Source organism: Pygocentrus nattereri, chromosome 21, assembly GCF_015220715.1.
Source record: "Pygocentrus nattereri isolate fPygNat1 chromosome 21, fPygNat1.pri, whole genome shotgun sequence".
Lineage (NCBI taxonomy): Eukaryota > Metazoa > Chordata > Actinopteri > Characiformes > Serrasalmidae > Pygocentrus > Pygocentrus nattereri.
The window spans coordinates 15632722-15652837 of NC_051231.1; the positions used below are offsets into that span (position 1 = coordinate 15632722).

Sequence of the window (20116 nt, forward strand, 5' to 3'; positions counted from 1 at the left end):
AAAAGAGTCTGGGTGCTAAACTGACCTGCCTGCAGTCCAGACCTGTCACCACTGAAAACATATGGTGCATTATGAAATGAACAATATGATAAATGAGCCCCTGGACTGAGCAGCTGAAATCCTGTACCAAACAAGAACAGGAAAAGATTTCACTTTCAGAACTACAGCAGCATCTCACTTTCCAAATGCTTACAGAGTGCTGTTTAAAGAAGAGGTGATGAAACACAGCAGTAAACAGACCCCCATCCCAACTTTTTTGGAACATGTTGTTGGCGTCAAATTCAAAATGGGCAAATATTTTTAAAAAAACAATAAAATTCCTCAGTTTCAGCATTTGATATGTTGTCTTTTTAGTATTTTCCTTTAAATATATGATGTACATGATTTGCACATCATTGCATCCTGTTTTTATTTACATACTCCACAGCATCCCAACTTTTTTGGAAATGGGGTTGTATATAAACAAGCTCTGCTCTGATTGGCTGTCCTGCATTGGGCTTCAATCAAAAAGCAGTTTGGGCTGAAGCACTCCTTAAAACTTCATTGTGAGTGGGTGGGGCTAAACTGCTGCAGAATGAGTGGGCAGGGCTGAACTGCTGTAGGCTGACTAGGCAGATGTATATTATTGTGTTGTTTCTCTGGTGACATCATAAACAGTGAATCAAAAATGTCCTGCTTTTTATAATTTAATTTCCATACAAGTACTGAGTGAACAGCTTGTTTTCAAAATGTCATAGAGTATGACATCTAATGGTTTTGAAAGAGAAAAAAGTGAGAAAAATGTGATTTTCCTTTATATGGGTCCTTTAAGGATATTCTTATGATTATTATTATTATTATTTTATTTTTTATTTTTTTACAAAAATAAATGGAAGCCGTGACAAATATGTCTGTGGTTTACATTGTTGTTATACTGTGTTCATACAGAGTTTATACTGTGTTTATGCTTTGTTCATATTGTGTTTATATTGTGGTTATACTATGTTTCTATACAGTATTTATACAGTGTTATTCTGTGTTTGCACTGTGAGCTCTGTGTTCTGCTCTGCTGATCTGAGGGAGTTACACATCTGCTAAAACATGGTCTCTGTCTGAAACAGCCAATGAGGAAAGAGCAGGTTGTTGGTGGGCTGGACTGGTAGGGTGGAGGAGCACAGGGGTTGGGGGGGTGCTACAGCAGCAGAGAAGAAAGGGAGGGGGGGCGCCATGAGGGTCTGTGAGAGCCTGTTTTACCGCATCGAGCCGTAGAGGACAGACAGACACAGACAGACAAACGGCAGAGAAGCAGCTGAACCGTTTAAGGATTTCAAAGGCATTCTAAAAGATCTTAAATGAATTCTAAAGGATTTTAAAGGAATTCTGAAGGACTGTAGAGAGTCTGTGTTCCAGGCTGAAAGCAAGCAGAAAAGAAGGAAGATTCTGAGTGCATGTTTTTAGACAGATCTTCATCTCCATTATCTTCTCCTTCTCCCCACCGTCACTTCACTGTCCTCAGCTCATCCTCTCTCTCCTTCTTTGTCCATCTCTTTTCTTCTCTCTTTAGTTTCTCTGTATTGGTCTCTCGCCTCTTTTCCGTCAGCACTATGGACACTGGGAGTCCACGCAAAATTCAGTTCACCGTCCCTCTGCTGGACTCTCACCTGGACCCTGAAGCTGCTGAACAGGTGAGGGGGGCGGGGAGGGGTGGGTGGGTTGTTATGATTTTTAATTTTAAAAATGCCCCCTCAGTGTGGGTGTTTTTGTTGATTCATGCCTCAGTTTGAATCTGAATGAGTTTATTTGTTTATATGTAGTTTATTTTATTTATTAGTCTTATTAAATGAATGTGCAGACTACAGAATGTTCCCTCCTCCCGGGTTCTTCTCGTTATTTAAACAAGTTCTTTACTCTGGAGTCAGAAACAGAACCATTAAAACCTCTTTAATGAATAATTGATGTGTTTTATATGATATTTATGAGAGCAACGCTTTTCTGTTTTATTCTGCCTGAATGCGCTGGATTAAATGGGACAGTCTAAAAAAAAGCAGAGAGTTCAGCATCCAAAGCCACAAGCTCCTCAAAACAGATTAAAATATCCATTTATATGTCTTGAAATTAGAACTGTATATCAAACTGATCTAAATATTTTACTGAACAATTTTCTTTAACTTAACTGATACAGTTACTGGATACTGTAATAGTATGTAGTAATTTCATAATATTTAGCATGTTAGTACTATTTGGTAATTCAGTGGTATTTAGTGCTTTCATAGAATATAGATTGTTTGTATTATTTAGTACTTCAAATATATTTACTACTTCAGAAGTACATACTTTTGTAGAATATAGTACATTAGTGAAATATGGTACTTTAGTAGTATTTAATAATATGTAGTACTTTAGTGGTATTTAGTACTTTAATGTTATTTAGTACTTTAGTAGTGTTAGTTATTTATTCATATGTGGTTCTTTAGTGATATTTAGTTCTTTAATGTTATTTAGTGCTTTAGCAGTATTGGCTCATTAGTAATATGTAGTAGCAATTAGTACTTAAATAGTACACAACCTGTCAGTTGTATTTAGTAGTTTAGTGCTTTGTAGTAGTTAGTAGTATTAAACATTACTCCTGCATTGTGTTCTCTCTCTGTTATAAGAGAACAGGACTACTGTTACACTAAATGAGATGGAGAATTCATACCAACAAGAGAACGTTCCTTGTCCCCAGATCCTTCACAGTTCTTGGTTGTGAACACCTCAGTTTTGGTCAGAGGAGTTTAGGTCAGGGGTTCACAGCAGAAGACCCTGTTGTCAGTGATGATCTCTGTGCTGATTAAAGGTCTGAATCATTGTCCACTAGGAACCAGTGTGCATACAAATTTGAAGCAAATAGGAGCAAAACTACTTTCTGATCTGATTTTGGACTTTTGAGATGATCAGCTCAGCTGGTCCATTCAGTGAAACTAATAGCTGCAGGTCAGGAGAAATGAAAGATCAAACAGAACACAGATCACCATCGTACCTTTAAGTGGAGATCTGGTCGTCTGTGTGTGATCTTGATTCTGTTTGTGTAGGTTCTCCTTCACAAAATGTTCTATTTTTGTTTGATCTGACTGGCTTCTTGTCTCAGTTCCAACTGCTCGTGACCTCACAGATGAGTATCTGGTATGGAGGTGTGTCAGAGGGCAGTTCTGGAGACTTCAGGACAAAATTAGCTCCTGCAGTGTATCTTCCTCCTTCTCCTCTTAATATTCCACCTCTTTATCCTCCTCTTGCTCCTTTTCTCTTCTTAATCCCCCTCCTCCTCCTCCTAATCCTCCTCCTTGCTCCTCCTAATCCACCTCCTGCTCCAAATTCTCCTACTGCTCCTGCTCTTGCTACTCCTCTTTCTTCTTCTGCTAATCCACCTCCCGTTCCAAATCCTCCTCCCGCTTTCCCTCCTCCTCCTAGTCATCCTCACCTCTTCCTCCTAATCTGCCTCTTCCTGCTCCTCCTTCCTCTAATCTGCCTCCTTCTTCTCATTCTCTTCTACCCCAGCTCATCTTTTCGCTCCTCCTCTTTCTCTCTTCCTGATCTGCCTATTCTTTCTCTTGCTTTTCTTCTTCCTGCTCCTCCTCTTCCACCTGCTCCTTCTCCTCCTAATCTTCCTCCTGCTTCTCATCCTCCTGCTCCTAATCCTCCTCCTAATCCTCTACTTGCTCCTACTCTTAATCTCTGCCCTCATCTTCCTGCTTCCCCTCCTTCTCTTCTTCCTAATATGCCTCTTCCTTCTCTTGCCCCTTCTATTCCTCCCCCTGATCCTGCCCCGTATCCTCCTAATCCTCCTGATTTTCTTTCCAACATCTACTCCTCCTCTTAATACTCCTGCTTCTCATGCTCCTTATCTTCTTCTTTGTCCTTCTTCTCCTCCTAATCTGCCTCTTCCTTCTCCCATTCCTCCTTCTCCTAATCCTCCTGTTTTCCTAATTGTCCTCTTCATTCTGTTCCTTATCCTCCTAATCATCCTGCTTTTCTTTCTAATATCTACTCCTCCTCTTAATACTCATCCTTCTCATGCTCCTTATCTTCTTCTTTGTTCTTCTTCTCCTCCTAATCTGCCTCTTCCTTCTCCTGTTCCTCATCCTCCTAATCCACCTGTTTTCCTACTTGTCCTCTTCATTCTGCTCCTCCTCTTAATCTTCCTTCTTTTCCTGCTCCTTGTCCTTATGCTCCTCCTCTTTCTCTCCCTCCTTCTGCCTCTCCTCCTAAACCTCCTGCTCATCCTCCTTCTGCTCCAACTCCTTTTCTTTCTTTTGATCCTGCTCCTTTTCCTCTTCATCTGCCACTGATATACATTGTGTCAGAAATCATAACAGACTTAATTTACCAGTTTTACTAAACTGCTCTGATAACTCCACTTTTCAGTCAAATCCACTTCATCATATCTCTCTCTCCCTCCCTCTCTCTCTCTCTCTCTGTGTCTGTGTAATTTTAGTGAGATGTATAATAAAATTATATTAAAGTATATAATATAATAATATCATAAGTAATAAAACTGCCTCAGAACAACTAGCCCCAACTCTGAGACATTTTAGAGTAATACATTTCCCTCAGAGCAGCTAGCCCTGACTCTGAGACTGTTTAGATTAATATAGTTTCCTCAGAGCAACTTGCCCTGCCTCTGGGATGGTTTAGAGTAATATTGCTTCCTCAGAGCAGCTAGCCCTGACTCTGAGACTGTTTAGAGAGCAGCTAGCCCTGACTCTGAGACTGTTTAGAGTAATATACTTTCCTCAGAGCAGCTAGCCCTGATTCTGAGACTGTTTAGTGTAATGTACTTTCCTCAGGTTCTTTAGAGGAACTTCTGCCTACCACCGCTTCACATGATGATCAGTCCGTCAGGAGATCTGAAGGCCATCATCTCCATCTGAGAGAGAGAGATTAGAGTAATAGTTATTGTAAATGACCAGTGTCTTTCTCAGCTGTTTGTTGATCAGGGGTCCTGGTAGGTCCAGCACAGTCTGGAAATTTACCTGCTCAAATACACCCACTAAGACTGCCAATCAACAGATTGACTGTGGGTAGGTCAATCGACTGTGCTGGACACTGGCCCTCCAGGACTGAAGCTGTGGACCCCTGCTGACTCCTGCTGTAAACAGTTTTTGCTTGCATTTTTACCTCTTCTGAGACCGATTCAGTTTAACTCACACTTTCCACATTATTTCTGAACAACAAGGTTTCAAGATGTAAATCTGTCGTTTTAACTTAATTTTAACAGTTTGTGTAGCAGTGACGTTTGTTCCCGTGTGTGTGACTGCAGCCATTATTTTTAAGCTCTGAAAAATCTGATCTAAATCTAATTTGTCTGGATCTCAGCTGTTTTCTTGTCTGGAAGAAGCTCTGTGTTCTCTTCTGTGGAGGAGAACACAGGCACATTTTAGAGGACGTGGGCTGAAAAAAACCAAAGACCTCCATTCAAATATCAACCACTGTGGGCAGAGAGAGAGAGAGAGAACAGAGGGAGCACAGAAATAGAGAGATAGTACAGAGGGCAGGATAGAGAGGGACAGAGAGAGAGAAAAGAGAAAGCAAATAGGGGGGGCTACCCCTGGAGAGCATTCGTCCACCAACATTCAAACATGCCTATACTGAGCAGAAAAATCAGCGGTCACCTGTTAAATCATTAGGATCTTTACACTGTGATAAAAAAGCCCAAATTCATAACAAAACCATTAGGAACCAACAGAGACACTTAATGGTTTCTATGGTTTTTTTTAGCCAGGAGTTGATCACGCATGTACACAGAGAGCAAAAATGGACTGACCTGCCATTTATCGGCTTTCCCTGCTGGTGTTCTATCTTCTCTGCTACGCTACATGGCATATCTGGTCTGCAGTGGTCTTTAGAAGAGGGAGAACACTTGTCTCCGCAGAGCTGTGACCTGAAAGGAGCATAGTTTGGCACTCCTGTTCTAGACAATCTATAATGTATTGTTCTCTGTATCCTATGGTACTTGTGTCCTGTTCGAGTCACTGAATGCCTGTAATTGTAATGACAGGTTAGGTCAGGTTCAGTCTAAACACTGTTTAGACACAGAGAACATTCAGAGAACAATTAGACTGACATAGATGAATGTACTACATTCATTGAATTAACCCTTTTGTTGCCATATGAAAGCTAAAGCAGAGAACTTATAACAGTCGTTACAGTGATTATGACTTTGTTTTGAGCCGTATTTCTGTTTTGTGGGATGTTAGAGCTGGTTTCTTTCACTCTGTCTAGGTGTGTGAATCATGTCAATATTTTTAACCATTTTTTATAATATGAAGGCTAAAAGCAGAGATACAATATAACAGTAGCAAATGGGTTTTGGGTAATATTGGAGCTAGATTGCTGGCTGATTTATTGTCACAGGTGGCCGCAGTCACTCTGGATTGTGAGGGCAGAGTCTGAGGAGTGATCTGATTTGTGAATCGTGTTGTTTTAACCCTTTGTTGGAATATGAAGACAAAAAAGCAGAGCAATAATATCAGGATTTTGGGTGATTTTCCAAGCCACACTACTCAATGATATTGATGTCAGAGCTCAATGATGTCACACTAGAGAGGGCTGGTCTGCCGAATGGTCTGATATGTATATCATGTCTGTAGCTTAAACCATTCTGAGGTTATGAAGACTAGCAGTTACCTACCGTTTTGTGTTCAAATTGGGCTTTGGGTTCTAAGAATTGACAAGAAAAGATAAAACACAAAGAGTAAAATTGAGCATATTAGAACTTTAAAATTTATACAACAAATCTATAATACAATGCTTACAATATCACTTCAATTAGTCTGTTACAAATAAGTGCAGACTACAGTTTGTCAGTACTTTTTTATGGTGATTGTGTTTAACGTTGAGTGTGTCTCTAAATCTTAAATTCTGTTATGGTCTGTCTGACCACCGATGATCTGCAGATGTTTTGCTTCCTGTAACTTTCACTAAATTAACGTTATTGATTAAAAAGAAGAGCAGAGTTTGTGAATCTGCTTGCTAGTCTCAGATGTCTGCTCTCCTCTGCTGTAGATCAGGAGAAGACGGCCAACTCCTGCCACTCTGGTAGCCTCCAGTGACCAGTCCTCTCCAGGTACAGTCCAGTCCACCTTACGCTCTCATTTATGAGCTCCACTACTGTGATCCACAGATTTATCGTCTTTAACAAAATAAAAATGAGAGATTTATGCAGCAACTCTATTCAGATCCAAATACTTACACACTAACATCTGCTGCAAAAGTTTATGCACCCCAGGTCTAACTCATCCTCTACAGGGACATGGCTAAATATGATATTGTTGCAGGTTGTAATGCACTAATTTATTTCCTGGATTAAACATATTGGGAAAAAAGTATAAAACATACTGTATTTTCTTGCACAGGTCACATTTTTGTTCCAGTATGTTAAATTCAGTAAATAAACAGTGATTGTATATGAAAATGTGTAGTAGTGTGTCTCTGTAGAGGATGTGTTCACTTATTCACATTATTTCCATCATTCCATCCTCACTATTTGCAGTCAGATAGTAATCATCTCCATATTTACTGTTATTACTGAAATAACGCAGAATAAACTCTCCATCTACTCTAACGGCCATGTTCTAAAAATACTTCACATTTTAAACCTGATCCAGAACAGCGACACACATTCTCACACACACTCAGTGTCAGGGGATGCTGCGGTTGCCTGGCAACAAGGTGTCCTGTCCTAGAAAAAGTTTAAAGGAGGGAAGGGGCGGGTAAAGCAGCATGGCAGATCAGTTTAGATGATTTGCACGTCATTGCAATTCTGCATTCTGTTTTTATTTACATTTTGCACAGCATCCCAACATTTTTTGGAAACAGCGCTGTTTAGACTCTTCAGCTTTCGTAGTACAACAGAAAACTGTCCAATCAGGATTGTTCTCTCTGCAGTATCCATGTAGATTCAGGTGAGCTGTGCTCTCATTGGTTAGGACTTCAGGAGCTGGATAGAAGGCCTTACACATTAGATTAACTACCAACATAATAATGACATGAATCAACCAGTCACACTCTGGGTCCAGTTTAGAGTATTAACATCACTCTAGTACTTCTAAACGTTCTGGATATAACTCTGACTGTGAAAATGAGACATACAATCATCAAAATGTTTCTTCACAGGCTATTTAGTAAAGACTGAACCATGAAACTCAAAGAATCATTTGCATGCCTAAACCGTTCTCTGTATGATGAAATGGTTCTTCAGAATGATGGAGATTGCGCTGTATATGGTTCTATACAGCAGAAAAAAGCTCTTCTAGAAATTCTTCTATTATTACAAGCTTGACATCATAATAATAACAGTACCTTTTTTTGATACTCTGTAGAACAATTTTTTCAAAAGGTTTTAGAAGGAAACATGTACAACACATTCACTGGAGAACCTTTGAGTGTTCCTGAGTGTAGAGTTAGCAGATTTCTAAGGTTTCTCTGTCAAGATGACATAGATTTCAAAGCAGAAAATATTTCAGAGCAGAAAAGAAAAAGAAATGAAAAAGAAAAATTGAAACAAATGCAATTAAAATTCTGTTTCTGTCAGACATTTTGCGCTTAAACATAAAAATTAATCTGAAATAATAAACAGTGTGTGTATTCAGATATGTTTAAAATTAGATCTTCTTGATATTTCTGACTGAAATCATCTTTTCTCTCATGTAACTGCAGAAATTGATGAAGATCGCCTTTCTAACCATTTATACAAGGTAATCACTCTCTGTTTTTCAGGATGTTTTGAAATGAATTCAGTGAGTAGCCAATCAAAACCAGGACATTAGAAAGGCCTCAGACTCTGTCAGTGCGACTTGAAGAATCTCTTTTGCTGTAGAACATTAACACTTTATATAAACTACAGCATTGCAGGCAGACGAATTGGGAAATCTCAATAACAAACTAAGACTTGTTTCTGTTTCATCTACTTCATTAAAGTTTAGCACTCACCCTCTTCTGAGCTCTGTGCCAATCCATTGTTTAAAAAAATCGGTGCTGATGATTTAGAGATGCAGATTAGAGATGCAGGTATTTTAATGTATGTAAATGTTGCTCTTTTCATTCCACCCTATCACAAGATTGTATGTGACCCACATACAGAGTTATAAGGCTATGAAGAGGGACTGAGTTACACATCATTTGCCTCACCATGTGGAAAGTTTGTGCAGCATTGAACAAAGCACCCCTGAAAACACAAAACACTTTTGGAGTGATGCTAAAACTGACTACATGCTCAACAAAATGAAGGATTGATATATTCTTTATCTTCTAGATGATGCATGTTCATATTTGTTACAACAGAGTGAGCAGATACTGAGGACAGAGATCCAAAAACAGAACAAAGACAGAAAGAAAATGCAGGCAGAGAAAACACTACAGACTACACACGGGCAATGCAGATAACTCAGGGGTGGAGCTACAGTAACAATAGACCACTGTAGTCGTGCGTCATTTTCAAGTCCTAGTTATGCCCATATTAGGAACTCCAGGTCTAAGCTTTATTTCTCTATGGCTAAATAGGGGTTTTTTGAAAAATCATCTCTGTCGTAAACTGTGTTAAATGAAAATGTTCAGAACCCGATATATTTTGCCCCGTGTACATTTTTTTCTCAAATACCACACAATCCTCTGAATTGTGATGTCGTAAAGAGCTATAATACCAATATTGCCACATGTGAGCTAAAGCTACCATGCATCAATTTGATATCACTAAGTTACATGAATCTAAGGTGGGCTGTGGCAGTGCTCTGATGAGTTGTGCTACCTTATCGAAAATTAACAAGTATACCCAAACCTCTAGGTGGGATATTTTGATAGGCTAAAGCCCCTTATCAAAAATACTACCCATGATAAAACTACAAGGCTGAATTTAGCTTCTTTTTCACAGCTTCTTGTTTGACTTTTTCCATTACATCTTAAGTGGAGCAGCAGCTGTGGTTAGCCATCACAAACAAGCAAATGAGGCAAATTTTGACCTGTCAGTTCTATGAAACAGCAAAGTAAGTTAATGTTACTCAGCTGTCAAGCAGAAATAGATAAACCTCATCATATCATGCCTTTCAACCCTCCATGAAGCTGCAGTCAGCTTCTTTTTCGCCGCCTGTTTGTTTGAATTTTCCCATTCCACCTTAAATGGCACAGAAGGTCAGAATGTAACTGCCGCACCATTTGGAACAGGAAAGGCGAACAAAAGGAATGTCCTGAGAAAATGTCCTCAGAAAAATGTTACCAGCATTTAAATCAGCTGATCAGCGGGTCAGCAGTGATATTGAGATGAATCTGTATTTAATTAACCTGAGTGCAGGTATGTTTGTAGATCTTTTCAAATCAAGCCAACAGAAGGATAAGTTCTATTGTGTTTCAGTGATTATCAGATGAAGAACAGAGAACTACAGGGAAACCCGCTTATCTGCCCTCAGTCTGTACATGGAAACGTTCACTGACAATGCTGCTTAAGGAGGTTCAGATGATCCAGTGATATTCGAGAGAAGAATGATCATAGGACAAAACGTATCAGAATCTGAACATTTTTATGTAACACAAGATGTGATGGAGGTGATTTTTTCGCAAACCCTATTCATTCATGCCATAGAGAAATGGAGCTTAGACCCAGAGTAGCTAATATGGACATAAGAGCATGGTGCTGACTACAAAATGACTACAGGGGTCTATAAGACAAGACAGGAAGGGGCAGAGCCCGTCAGAGTAACAATAATGACTCATCATGAAGGAAAATCATTGGATCAGTACTTCTGAATATAAGAACAGACGACTGTGAAAGGAAGAAGTGTTTATTTCGATTTTCAGTAGAGAAATGCAGCATTTGCAAAGGAGCAGTGCTCAGTATGGAAAACAGTCCAGTCTAGTCTTTAGACGGTCAGCGTGACTGTGAGTTTTCACTCCAGATTCCACTCATTTAATCAGCTGGTCTGAGTCTTTAGCTGATCCTGTGAAAGCCTTTAGTCCCATGAGGATCAAACCAGACACCCTGTTACAGAACATGTCCAGATATTTATCTAAGTAAAGTTTTAATTGAAGACTGTTTGAAACAATCTACAAACACACAAACAGCTGATCACAGATCTTTAACAAGACTGTTTCTTTAATTAATTATGTAATTGTTACATTGATTTGACCTTTTCTTTTCCAGCAAGCTTTACTCAATTCACCACGACAGAGACGGAAAGGAGCGAAAGGAACTCCCACCATGAAAGGTAGAAGGCTTTAATCACTACACTGTGTGTGTGAAATCCCCCCTGGCATTTGGATGTCCCATGTTGTCTGGCTGCTAACTCACTCACCATAGCATCGCTGATGCTTCAGAGGCAGTAAAATGTTTGTTTTATCAGTTGTTCCTTTGGAAATGCTCTGTTCTAGTTTGGTAATGCACTCTTCCTCATAGTAACTGAGATCTTACTCTTCTCCTCTTCTGACTTCAGTGTGAGAAATGAAGAACACCCACTCTCTACACCAAACTCTTGGGAAACAGGGCGAGTTCAGATTGACAGATCTGCTGCAGCACATTGCAAAGTTTTTCAGAGGAATCCAAGTTACAGTAACCAGTCTGCTACAGCGCCACCCTGAGGCAGAGCAGTGCTGCAGCTTTAGTTAGTTAAGAACACCAAAGATAGAATCTGATAGTAGGAGAAGCAGATAAACAATGAGCTTCACTCAATTTGGGTTTGAAAATCTATTTTACATCATAATAAGTTACTTTTCAGGGACCCCCAGAATTTTCATTTTGAGAAATTCAGAAGGTCCACAAGGTTAATTTGGGGAGTCCCAGACTGCCTAGAATCCCTTCTATTTTGCCCCTTGACTACAACCAGATTTCATCAACAAGCTGCAGCAGTCAGTCAGAATTAAAAAACTTAACAATGTAATGTAATGCTGTTTCTTACCAGGCAGTGCAGAATACTTATAATCAGAGCCCAGAATGTTCAGTACACTGCTGGAGTACCTTTGTCTGTTCCCACCTTACAGCACTACCTGTGAAAAAGGTTGGGGTTCTTTGCAGGGTCTGTGGTGGTTTCATGATTTGCCCTTTAACGCAAAGTGTAAACAGTAAAGAGACAGAATCTGGAATTTTAGAAGTAATCTGAATGGCGATTCACTTGACATGATGACATGAATTCTGATCAGATATTAGTTGCTAAATCTTCCTGATGTGTCAGTGGCAAATCGTACTAGAACCCATCCGACATAAATGATATGAAAAATCTCAGACTTATTACGTACTAAAGCTTATTATTCAGTAACTATGGGGACTTCAAGGCAAACTGACTGAGCTGTTCTTAGATTATAGAAGTGTGTAATGAAATGTGAGAAGCTTGTCATAATGTTTTAAAACAGAACAGTAAAATTAAAACCTTAGATTGAGGAGGGTTGAATCCGTGCAGCAGAATATGGAGCAATTATTTTCCCAAACCCCGCTTACACCTGGTCATTTCATGTGTCTTGAGTATCAGGATTATATCTGAATGAGACCATGTAAAAATAAGTGTAAACTCAACTAAAACACATTTAAATAGATACAAATCTGATCACTCATATCACTTCAGGAGGTGGACGCATTTGAGCCACGTTACAGTGGCATAAACACATCCGTCTCTCTAAGAGACATTCAACAACCAAAACTCCACCCAGTACAACTAAAACACCTCCTTGTATAACAAAAACTCCTCCCGGTACAATTAAAACTGCTCCCTGTACAATAAAAACTCCTGCGAATACAACCAAACCTATTTCGAGTACAATCCTTACTCCTGTCAATACAACCAAATCCCCTCCTAGCACAACTGAATCTCCTGCCAGTTCAACCAAAACCCCTCCCAGTGCAACCAAATCTCTTCCCAGTACAATCAAAATCCCTGCCCTTAAAACCAAATCTCCTCCCAAGACAACCAAAACTCCTCCCCGTATAAATGACTGTTCTCTCTGTACAACCAGACTCCTCCCACTACAACTGAATTTCCACCCAGCACAACCAAAAACTAAAACAAACAAAAAAAGGTATTAAAGACGTACTCTTGAGGTTCCACCCCAGTGATGGTAGCTGCTGAGAGTGTATCCTTGAATGCTGAATAAATGGCAAGTTCAGTTAAACAGAGAGCTGTTTCATTAAGACAGAAGCCTCTTCAGATCTGAGGACTTTGAGAATGCAGTGGTCAGGGATGTGATTTTGGAATGATGGTTGCACTGGTTTTATACCTCATCAAAAATAGTTCTACTACAGTAAATTTCATAGAACTCTTTTGTCTTCAGAGTTGCAGTTTCTGGTGGAACACCACCTGCACCGACAGCAGCAGGGCACAGCTGATGAGTCATCTGAAAGCTGTTTATCAGAGCGAACGAGTCCAGATGCTGAGCCTGGCGGAGAGGAGCTACCAGAGGATGAAGGCAGCTGGAGCACCACGGAGAAAGAGACAGCTGATGCTCTCGAGAAGCTGCGCTGCCAAATGGAGGGTGAGGAACCTGCTTGAAGTGCGAGTACACTCCTCGTTCAACTCCATGTTCAAGCATTTGCACTAAGGCAGTTGTAGTTTTTGAAAAGTTTCTCCCACCTTCAAGATGCATCATAAGAAGGAGGTTTTTCCAGTGTTTAAAGTGCTTGTGGAAGGCCCAAAAAGACAAAACAATATACTGTGGCATCGGCGTAAGAATTAGCAGCATTGCTCCCTCCCTTTGGAGGAGTCATTCCAGTGACCCCACAAAGTCCCTGAGCGCGCCATGCCCCACGCCCTCTCAGTCACTGCGCAAAAGGGTTACAGAGTGTCCACCAGCCCAACAAACACACAACAGAGGCGCAAACACCCATGACCACGTGCAACAGCAGTCCTCTCTGAGGGCTGCATTCTCCTCCCTGGAGCGCTGGAGCAAAGAAACACTGAGCGCATCTTCCTTCACCCCAATTTGACAGATCTCTTTGTGGCTCGGCCACAGCAGCAACAGCAAAGGCACTCCCTCGACAGCTCTCCAGTTTTTTCACTGAACACCGTGCTGTACATGCCAAAGAGGCTGATGCGTATGGAGCACCGACATTCAGCCTTAACCCACCACACCACCGTTCAGCTATACCACGTCATGCTGGCCTCGTTGCCAAGCCCCCTTGCACCGGTCCTACTTTCATGCCTATGTCAGCATCAGCCCCCAACCCTGCACTGCTTCTCCCTGCAGTTCTCAGCTGGGCTTGGTCTTCTTCACTGTTTCGATACTAAGTTCACCATTGATCAGTGGTTTTCTCACAATTTGCCCTTCAATGCAAGTGTAAACAGTAAACAGACAGAATCTGGAATTTTTTTTCTGAATGGCGATTCTGAGATGATTGACCACAGTGGTCAGTTTTATGTAGTTTTCACAAAGGTTAACAAAATATACACAAACTGAAGTCAGTATTATTTATTAACAGTACTGACCTCTGCGTTCTGCATTGTACTTTACATTAAGCATGTATGTGTGCACACAGTGTATTTGAAATAAACAATATATTAAATCATAATTGCATTTTCAGTATCAAGAACTACAACTACAACGCTTGCTTAAAGCTTAATTTGCTAATATTTAATATTATGAAACTAGAATACACATTCATTTCAAAAAGGATTAAACAGTAAAATGCATTAGACAGGATGTATTTTAAAATATTTTAAGTTAATAAGGCAATAAATTCTGAAATACATTTTAGGCTTTGGAATGCATTTTAAATATATAAAAGTACAAGCCCATATATTTTTTTTCCATATGGGGCTGCAAGAGAGGGTCTAATTTTTATTCACGCTCAGGTTTCCTCTTAGAGATGAGGAATGAAATAATAATGAGAACTTTTCTTCTGTTTCTGCAGAGCTTTCGAGGGAGAGTTTATCAGAGGCTGCAGGAGGAACACAGACTCCTCTCAGCAGGGAAGAGGCTGGGGCCGCCGTCGCCACGGCAACATCTAAACAGCAAACACAATCAGGTGAATTCACACAAACAAACTGCTGTTGTTCTCATATGCTCAAATTTACAGTCCAAACATACAGAAATATATATGGACATGTATTTGTATATATTTTAAATACTTTTCTAAAGCATTGCAGTTCATGCTGAAAAAAAATGTCATTGAGTTTCTCAAATCCATTTGAAAATGTGTGAAAACAGCCAGACTGGCAACCTGTCCAGGGTGTATTCTGCCTTCCACCCAATGAATGCTGGGATAGGCTCCAGCACCCAATCCCCCCAAAATCTTATCTAATGCACTTCACTGTTTGATACCTTTTGAAATAAATTTGTGTTCTAGTATCTTCATTTTAAATATTAGCAAATGAACCTTGACATGACAAAAGTGAGTGTCATAGATATTGATACTCTGTGAAAATGCAGTTAGGATTTGATGTCTTGTTTATTTGAAATACATTGTGTGCGAGAGTCTTACTGCACACCGACATGGTTAATGTAAAGAACATTGCAGATCACAGACATCAGTACCATTTAGTTACATCTGTAATCTTTATTACAACTACATACAACTGAATACATATAATAAAAAATAGAAATAAATCCATTAAAAAAATGATGTATGCATTTGAAATCTTTTTTTCCACATGGCTCTGTAGATCAAATTCATTGAACTCTGCTGTCTGTTTTTATTTTCTGTGTTTTAGCAGCAGCAGCAGCCTGTCAGTCCTCATCCACTGGGAGTCCAGCAGCATCTGATCCGTCCCAGAAGATCCGCAGTGAGAGAAAGTGAACACAGTGATGAAGCGTTCACGGTTCTGCCAGCTCACAGAACGAGACTGTAGACAATCTGAAGACTGTCATTCACTAATCAGACTTTAGACAGTTCAGATCACTCCTTCATAAACACTCACTGTTTCTATAATCACATTTGATTTTCATAACAACATCCAGAAATCGTAGTTCAAATGACACCAGCGTGATCTGACACATTTCACAATCTCCAGTCTGCAGGACGAGTCTGTGAGGTCATGATCTTTTTGTTTGTTTGACTAGTTTAGATGTTACACTTACTGGACACTTTGTTAAATCCCCCTGCTTGTTTCTGCACTCACTGTTCATTTCATCAGCTCTGTGGACCCTATAGTTTCACTTTGTAGCTTTACAGTTACAAACTGTAGTCCATCTATTTCTCTGCATACTTTTGTTACACAAGTTCTTCAGTAGTTAGGACCCCCAGAGTGCAGATACTATTTGGGTGGTGGATCATTCTCAGCACTGCAGTGATGCTGACATAGTGGTGTGTTAGTGTGTGTTGTAGCAGCAGCGCTGCTGGAGTTATAAACACTGTGTCCACTCCCTGTCCACTCTAATAGACACTCTGACTTGTTGGTCCACCTTGTAAATTAAAGTCAGAGACAATAGCTCATCTGCTGCTGCGTAGTTTGTGTTGGTCATCCTCTAGTCCTTCATCATTGGTCACAGTATGCAGCACACTGGGCATTGTTGTCTGGGTGTTTTTAGTTCTCAGTCCAGCAGTGACACAGGTATTTAAAAACTCCAGCAGCACTGATCAGTCACCATGTCAGTGTCGTTGCAATGCCAAGAATGACCCACCACCCAAATAATACCTGCTCCATGGGGTTTCCTGATCTTTAAAGAACAGGGTAAAAAATGATTCAGAGAAACAGATGGACTACAGTCTGTAACTGTAGAACTACAAAGTGCACCTATATGGTCAGTGTATATGGCTGGAGCTGATAAAATGGACCTTGAGTGTATGTGTGAGACAGGTGGGCCTGATGAAGTGATCGGTTGTGTATATACATGCGTTTTTGTGTTTGTAGGCTGTTTGTTTATTTCATCTCTCTTTAGATTGGCTTCATTTTGCTACAAAAGCTTTTCAAACTATCCCCTCTGTTAAAGTCTTATAGCTAGAACCATCACACATTCCTGCCTTCTGTTCTATAGAAACTCTCTTCAGTTTTAAATCTGTCAGTGTATCAGAGTGTATTAAAGTCATTTAGGGTTCTGCTTTTTATGTAAAGTGCTTCATCAGTTTTATGGCTCTGTTTTTTTGCAGAACCTCCTTCATCTCAAATATCACAGTTATGGGTACAGACCCCTTTGACTCCCCCCTTTCACAGCCCCTCACTCACACACACACACACACACACACACACACACAGGTGGGCTTCATCTCTCCCTCTCTGGGTTTGCCCATTGAAGATAATCAGCTCATTAGATCTGCATAGTTACGTGTGCAGATTTGAACTCTTGAGCATCTTCAGTCAGAAACTACTGACTCACTGAACTCGTCCTGCTCTGGCGATCCTCCTCAGTCCTGAATTTCACACAGACTGAGTTTATAAAATACAGTCTGATCAGTTTAGCAGTTTATTAACCAATGTTGCATTTATTGTTCACATTTTTGTTTTTTCCCATAAATAATTCTTTCATTGTTCAATTTCTTCTTGTTTTAATTTTTGATCTTAATTTTCTGTTAAAGACTTTGTTTATGGTTTGCAACTGAAATGAAAGGTGCTACACAAATAAACATCTTCTTCTTCCTCTTTTTCTTTTCCTTTAGTTACAGTATTTCTGATTTTACTGTAATGGGTATAAAGTGTGTAAATAAGAGACACAGTGATGATGGACAGCTCAGTGTGTGGAGTGAGATTTAAGGCAGACAGGTTTTATGGTTGTAAACATTTAGAGTGGAAATGATCAATAAATCAGTCTGACTGTGAAGGATTTGATGGACAGATATTGTGGAGCTCAGACTCAACTCAGCTTTTCTGATAAAATACTCACTCCTGTTTTTATAGTTCTAGTTCTGTTTTTTTTGTTTTGTTTTGTTTTTTAGCAGTTCGTGGGGCAAAAATATTAACCAAAATATGATATTTGAGATCCCCTCACTGATCCAGCGCAGAGCAGAATAACCAGTTTTATAGTCAAGTTTAATCTTGTGCAAGACATTGATCAGATCCTGACAGAATGCTGCACCTTCTCAACTGCTCAACTGTTTTGTAACATGTTCTGTGGTTCTCTCAGGGTCAGACAGTGCTCAAAATAGAACCTGAGGGATTTTAAATTATTCAGTGGACAAATTTAAAAAGAGACTGCTTCACTCTTCTGCTGGAGCTAAAGCCTCGTTCTGGCCTTATGTCTGAAGAATGATCTGATCCAGATGATTTAAATATACAGATGTCACAGAATCTCAGATCAGATTTTTTTTACATATAAGGTAAATTAAAATAATTAAAAATAAATTTTACTTATAAATTTACTTTATACATTGTTGCTTATTCTCAGTTGTGTAGGTGGGGAGACGAAAGCTCTGTAGACACTATCTGGATTTAAACATGAACAACTTTATTTCAAATTAATAAGATAGTGTTAAAGCCCTCCCGAAGGCCAAATGTGGGAACCCTAACATATGTTGAATGTACGCACATACATAACATGGTTAGAGACACACACACACATCCATACATTCCCATATCTGGAAAAGTTTACATACTGCTCTCATACGGATTGGAATGCTATTCTATACATTAGCTCCCTCTCTTGAAGGAGGGGGCGGGAGAGGCCTTCAGCAGAACACACACACATTAACAAAGAACCTAACAGCAGATAAAATATAAAGAAAAACATGAATATAACAATATAACAAATACAAGATGAGTGTAAAGACACCTCAACATTTTACTCAAGACTTAATTCTTGCATTCTGTCTTTGATTTTGAGAGAAAACAAACATGGTATGTTCACTTTGATCACTTTGATGTTCTAAAACCTCTATATATAGTCTAAATACTACTAAACACAATAATAAAGATTACTGTAATACTTCTGCAGGAGTTTTAATGCTAGATATCCATACTGAGACTGATGGAGGATGATGAAGATGATGATGAGGATGGTGATGGTGGTGATGATAATGATGATGGTTATAGTTTGGAGCATCAGCTTTCTGTTTTTGACTGACAGAAGTGGTACCTGACATGTTCTTCTGCTGTTGTAGCCTATCCACCTCAAGGTTGGATGTTCTGTGCATTGTGAGTTGTTTTTCTGCTCACCACAGTTATACAGAGTGGTTATCTGAGTGACCATGGCCTTTCTGTCAGCTCGAACCAGTCTGGCCATTCTCCACTGTCCTCTCTCATCAACAAAGCATTTCTGTCTGCCAAACTGCAGCTCACTGGATGCTTTTATTTTATTGCTCCATTCTGAGTAACTCTAGAGATTGTTGTGTGAGTAAATCAGCAGTTACAGAAACACTCAACCAGCCCGTCTGGCATCAACAATCACACCACAGTCAAAACAGATCACTGAGATCACATTTTTGTCTATTCTGGTGGTTGATGTGAAAATAGCCTGAAGCTGCTGCCTGTATTTGCATGATTTTATCTGCTGCAATGCTACCACATGATTGGCTGATTAGATAACTGCATGGATGAGCAGGTGTTGTCAAGCAGTGATGTTTTGCCACAGAGATTGAAAACCACTGAAACAGAGGTTAACTCTGAACGCCCAAGTGAGTTTTAGATTAGAGCTGTTTGCCTCTGTACACACTCAGGAATAAAATAGAACATGAGTGAAAACCCATTTAAGAACCACTGATCTAGATCCTGGTTCCTACATAGAGCTGTATGGCTCTAATTTTGCTGCTCACCTTGGTAATAAAGCAGTAAAGAATTTACTTCACTGATCAGATGTTCAGTGTAAACAAAGGAAAAATAAAAGTGAACCGTTCTGTGTAATTTAATTTTCTGTTCAAAGAAATAAGAGTTGGAGTGGTAGGAGTGTGTGTGTGTGTGTGAGAGAAAGAGAGAGAATTTGAGTTTGCGTGTGTGTGGGTGGGTGGGTGTGTGTGTGTGTGTTTCAGATGCAGTTTTTTGTGTAATCAGACAAGCTCCTGATTGTTTACCTCTGAGAGCATGACGGTGGATCATCACGTCTAATCGTCATCAGACTGCAGACTTGGTATGAAATAATATTCATTTTAAAGGGGAATTCTGCTAATTGTTCAAAATTTCTGCCAAATTCAATCGTTGCAGTATAAACAATGTGATTCAGATGGTTTGATGTGAAGAGGTTCATTGTAGAGAAACATAAAGATTTAGGTTTCTTTATAGTCCTGCTGATAGGCACCAGATTCATAATGTCTACAAAGCAAATACAG

General features: G+C 39.6%; 1 protein-coding gene across 3 annotated transcripts; it reads left to right on the top strand.

Moving 5' to 3' along the window:
- The first annotated feature begins 1203 nt into the window (after positions 1-1203).
- On the top strand, positions 1204-17778 carry LOC108424594 (protein phosphatase 1 regulatory subunit 1A-like). Of its 3 annotated transcripts, XM_037532014.1 has the most exons (8): positions 1204-1312; positions 1544-1664; positions 7021-7081; positions 8674-8711; positions 11147-11210; positions 13261-13461; positions 14837-14950; positions 15636-17775. In XM_037532014.1, the coding sequence occupies exons 2-8, from the start codon at positions 1584-1586 to the stop codon at positions 15719-15721; spliced, it is 645 nt and encodes a 214-aa protein (XP_037387911.1). In that variant the 5' UTR covers positions 1204-1312; positions 1544-1583; the 3' UTR covers positions 15722-17775. The 3 variants fall into 3 exon arrangements, with proteins under 3 accessions (XP_037387911.1, XP_017548213.1, XP_017548212.1); XM_017692724.2 differs by having other exon boundaries at positions 1218-1664; positions 15639-17778; XM_017692723.2 differs by having other exon boundaries at positions 1221-1664; positions 15636-17769.
- Positions 17779-20116: the final 2338 nt, after the last annotated feature.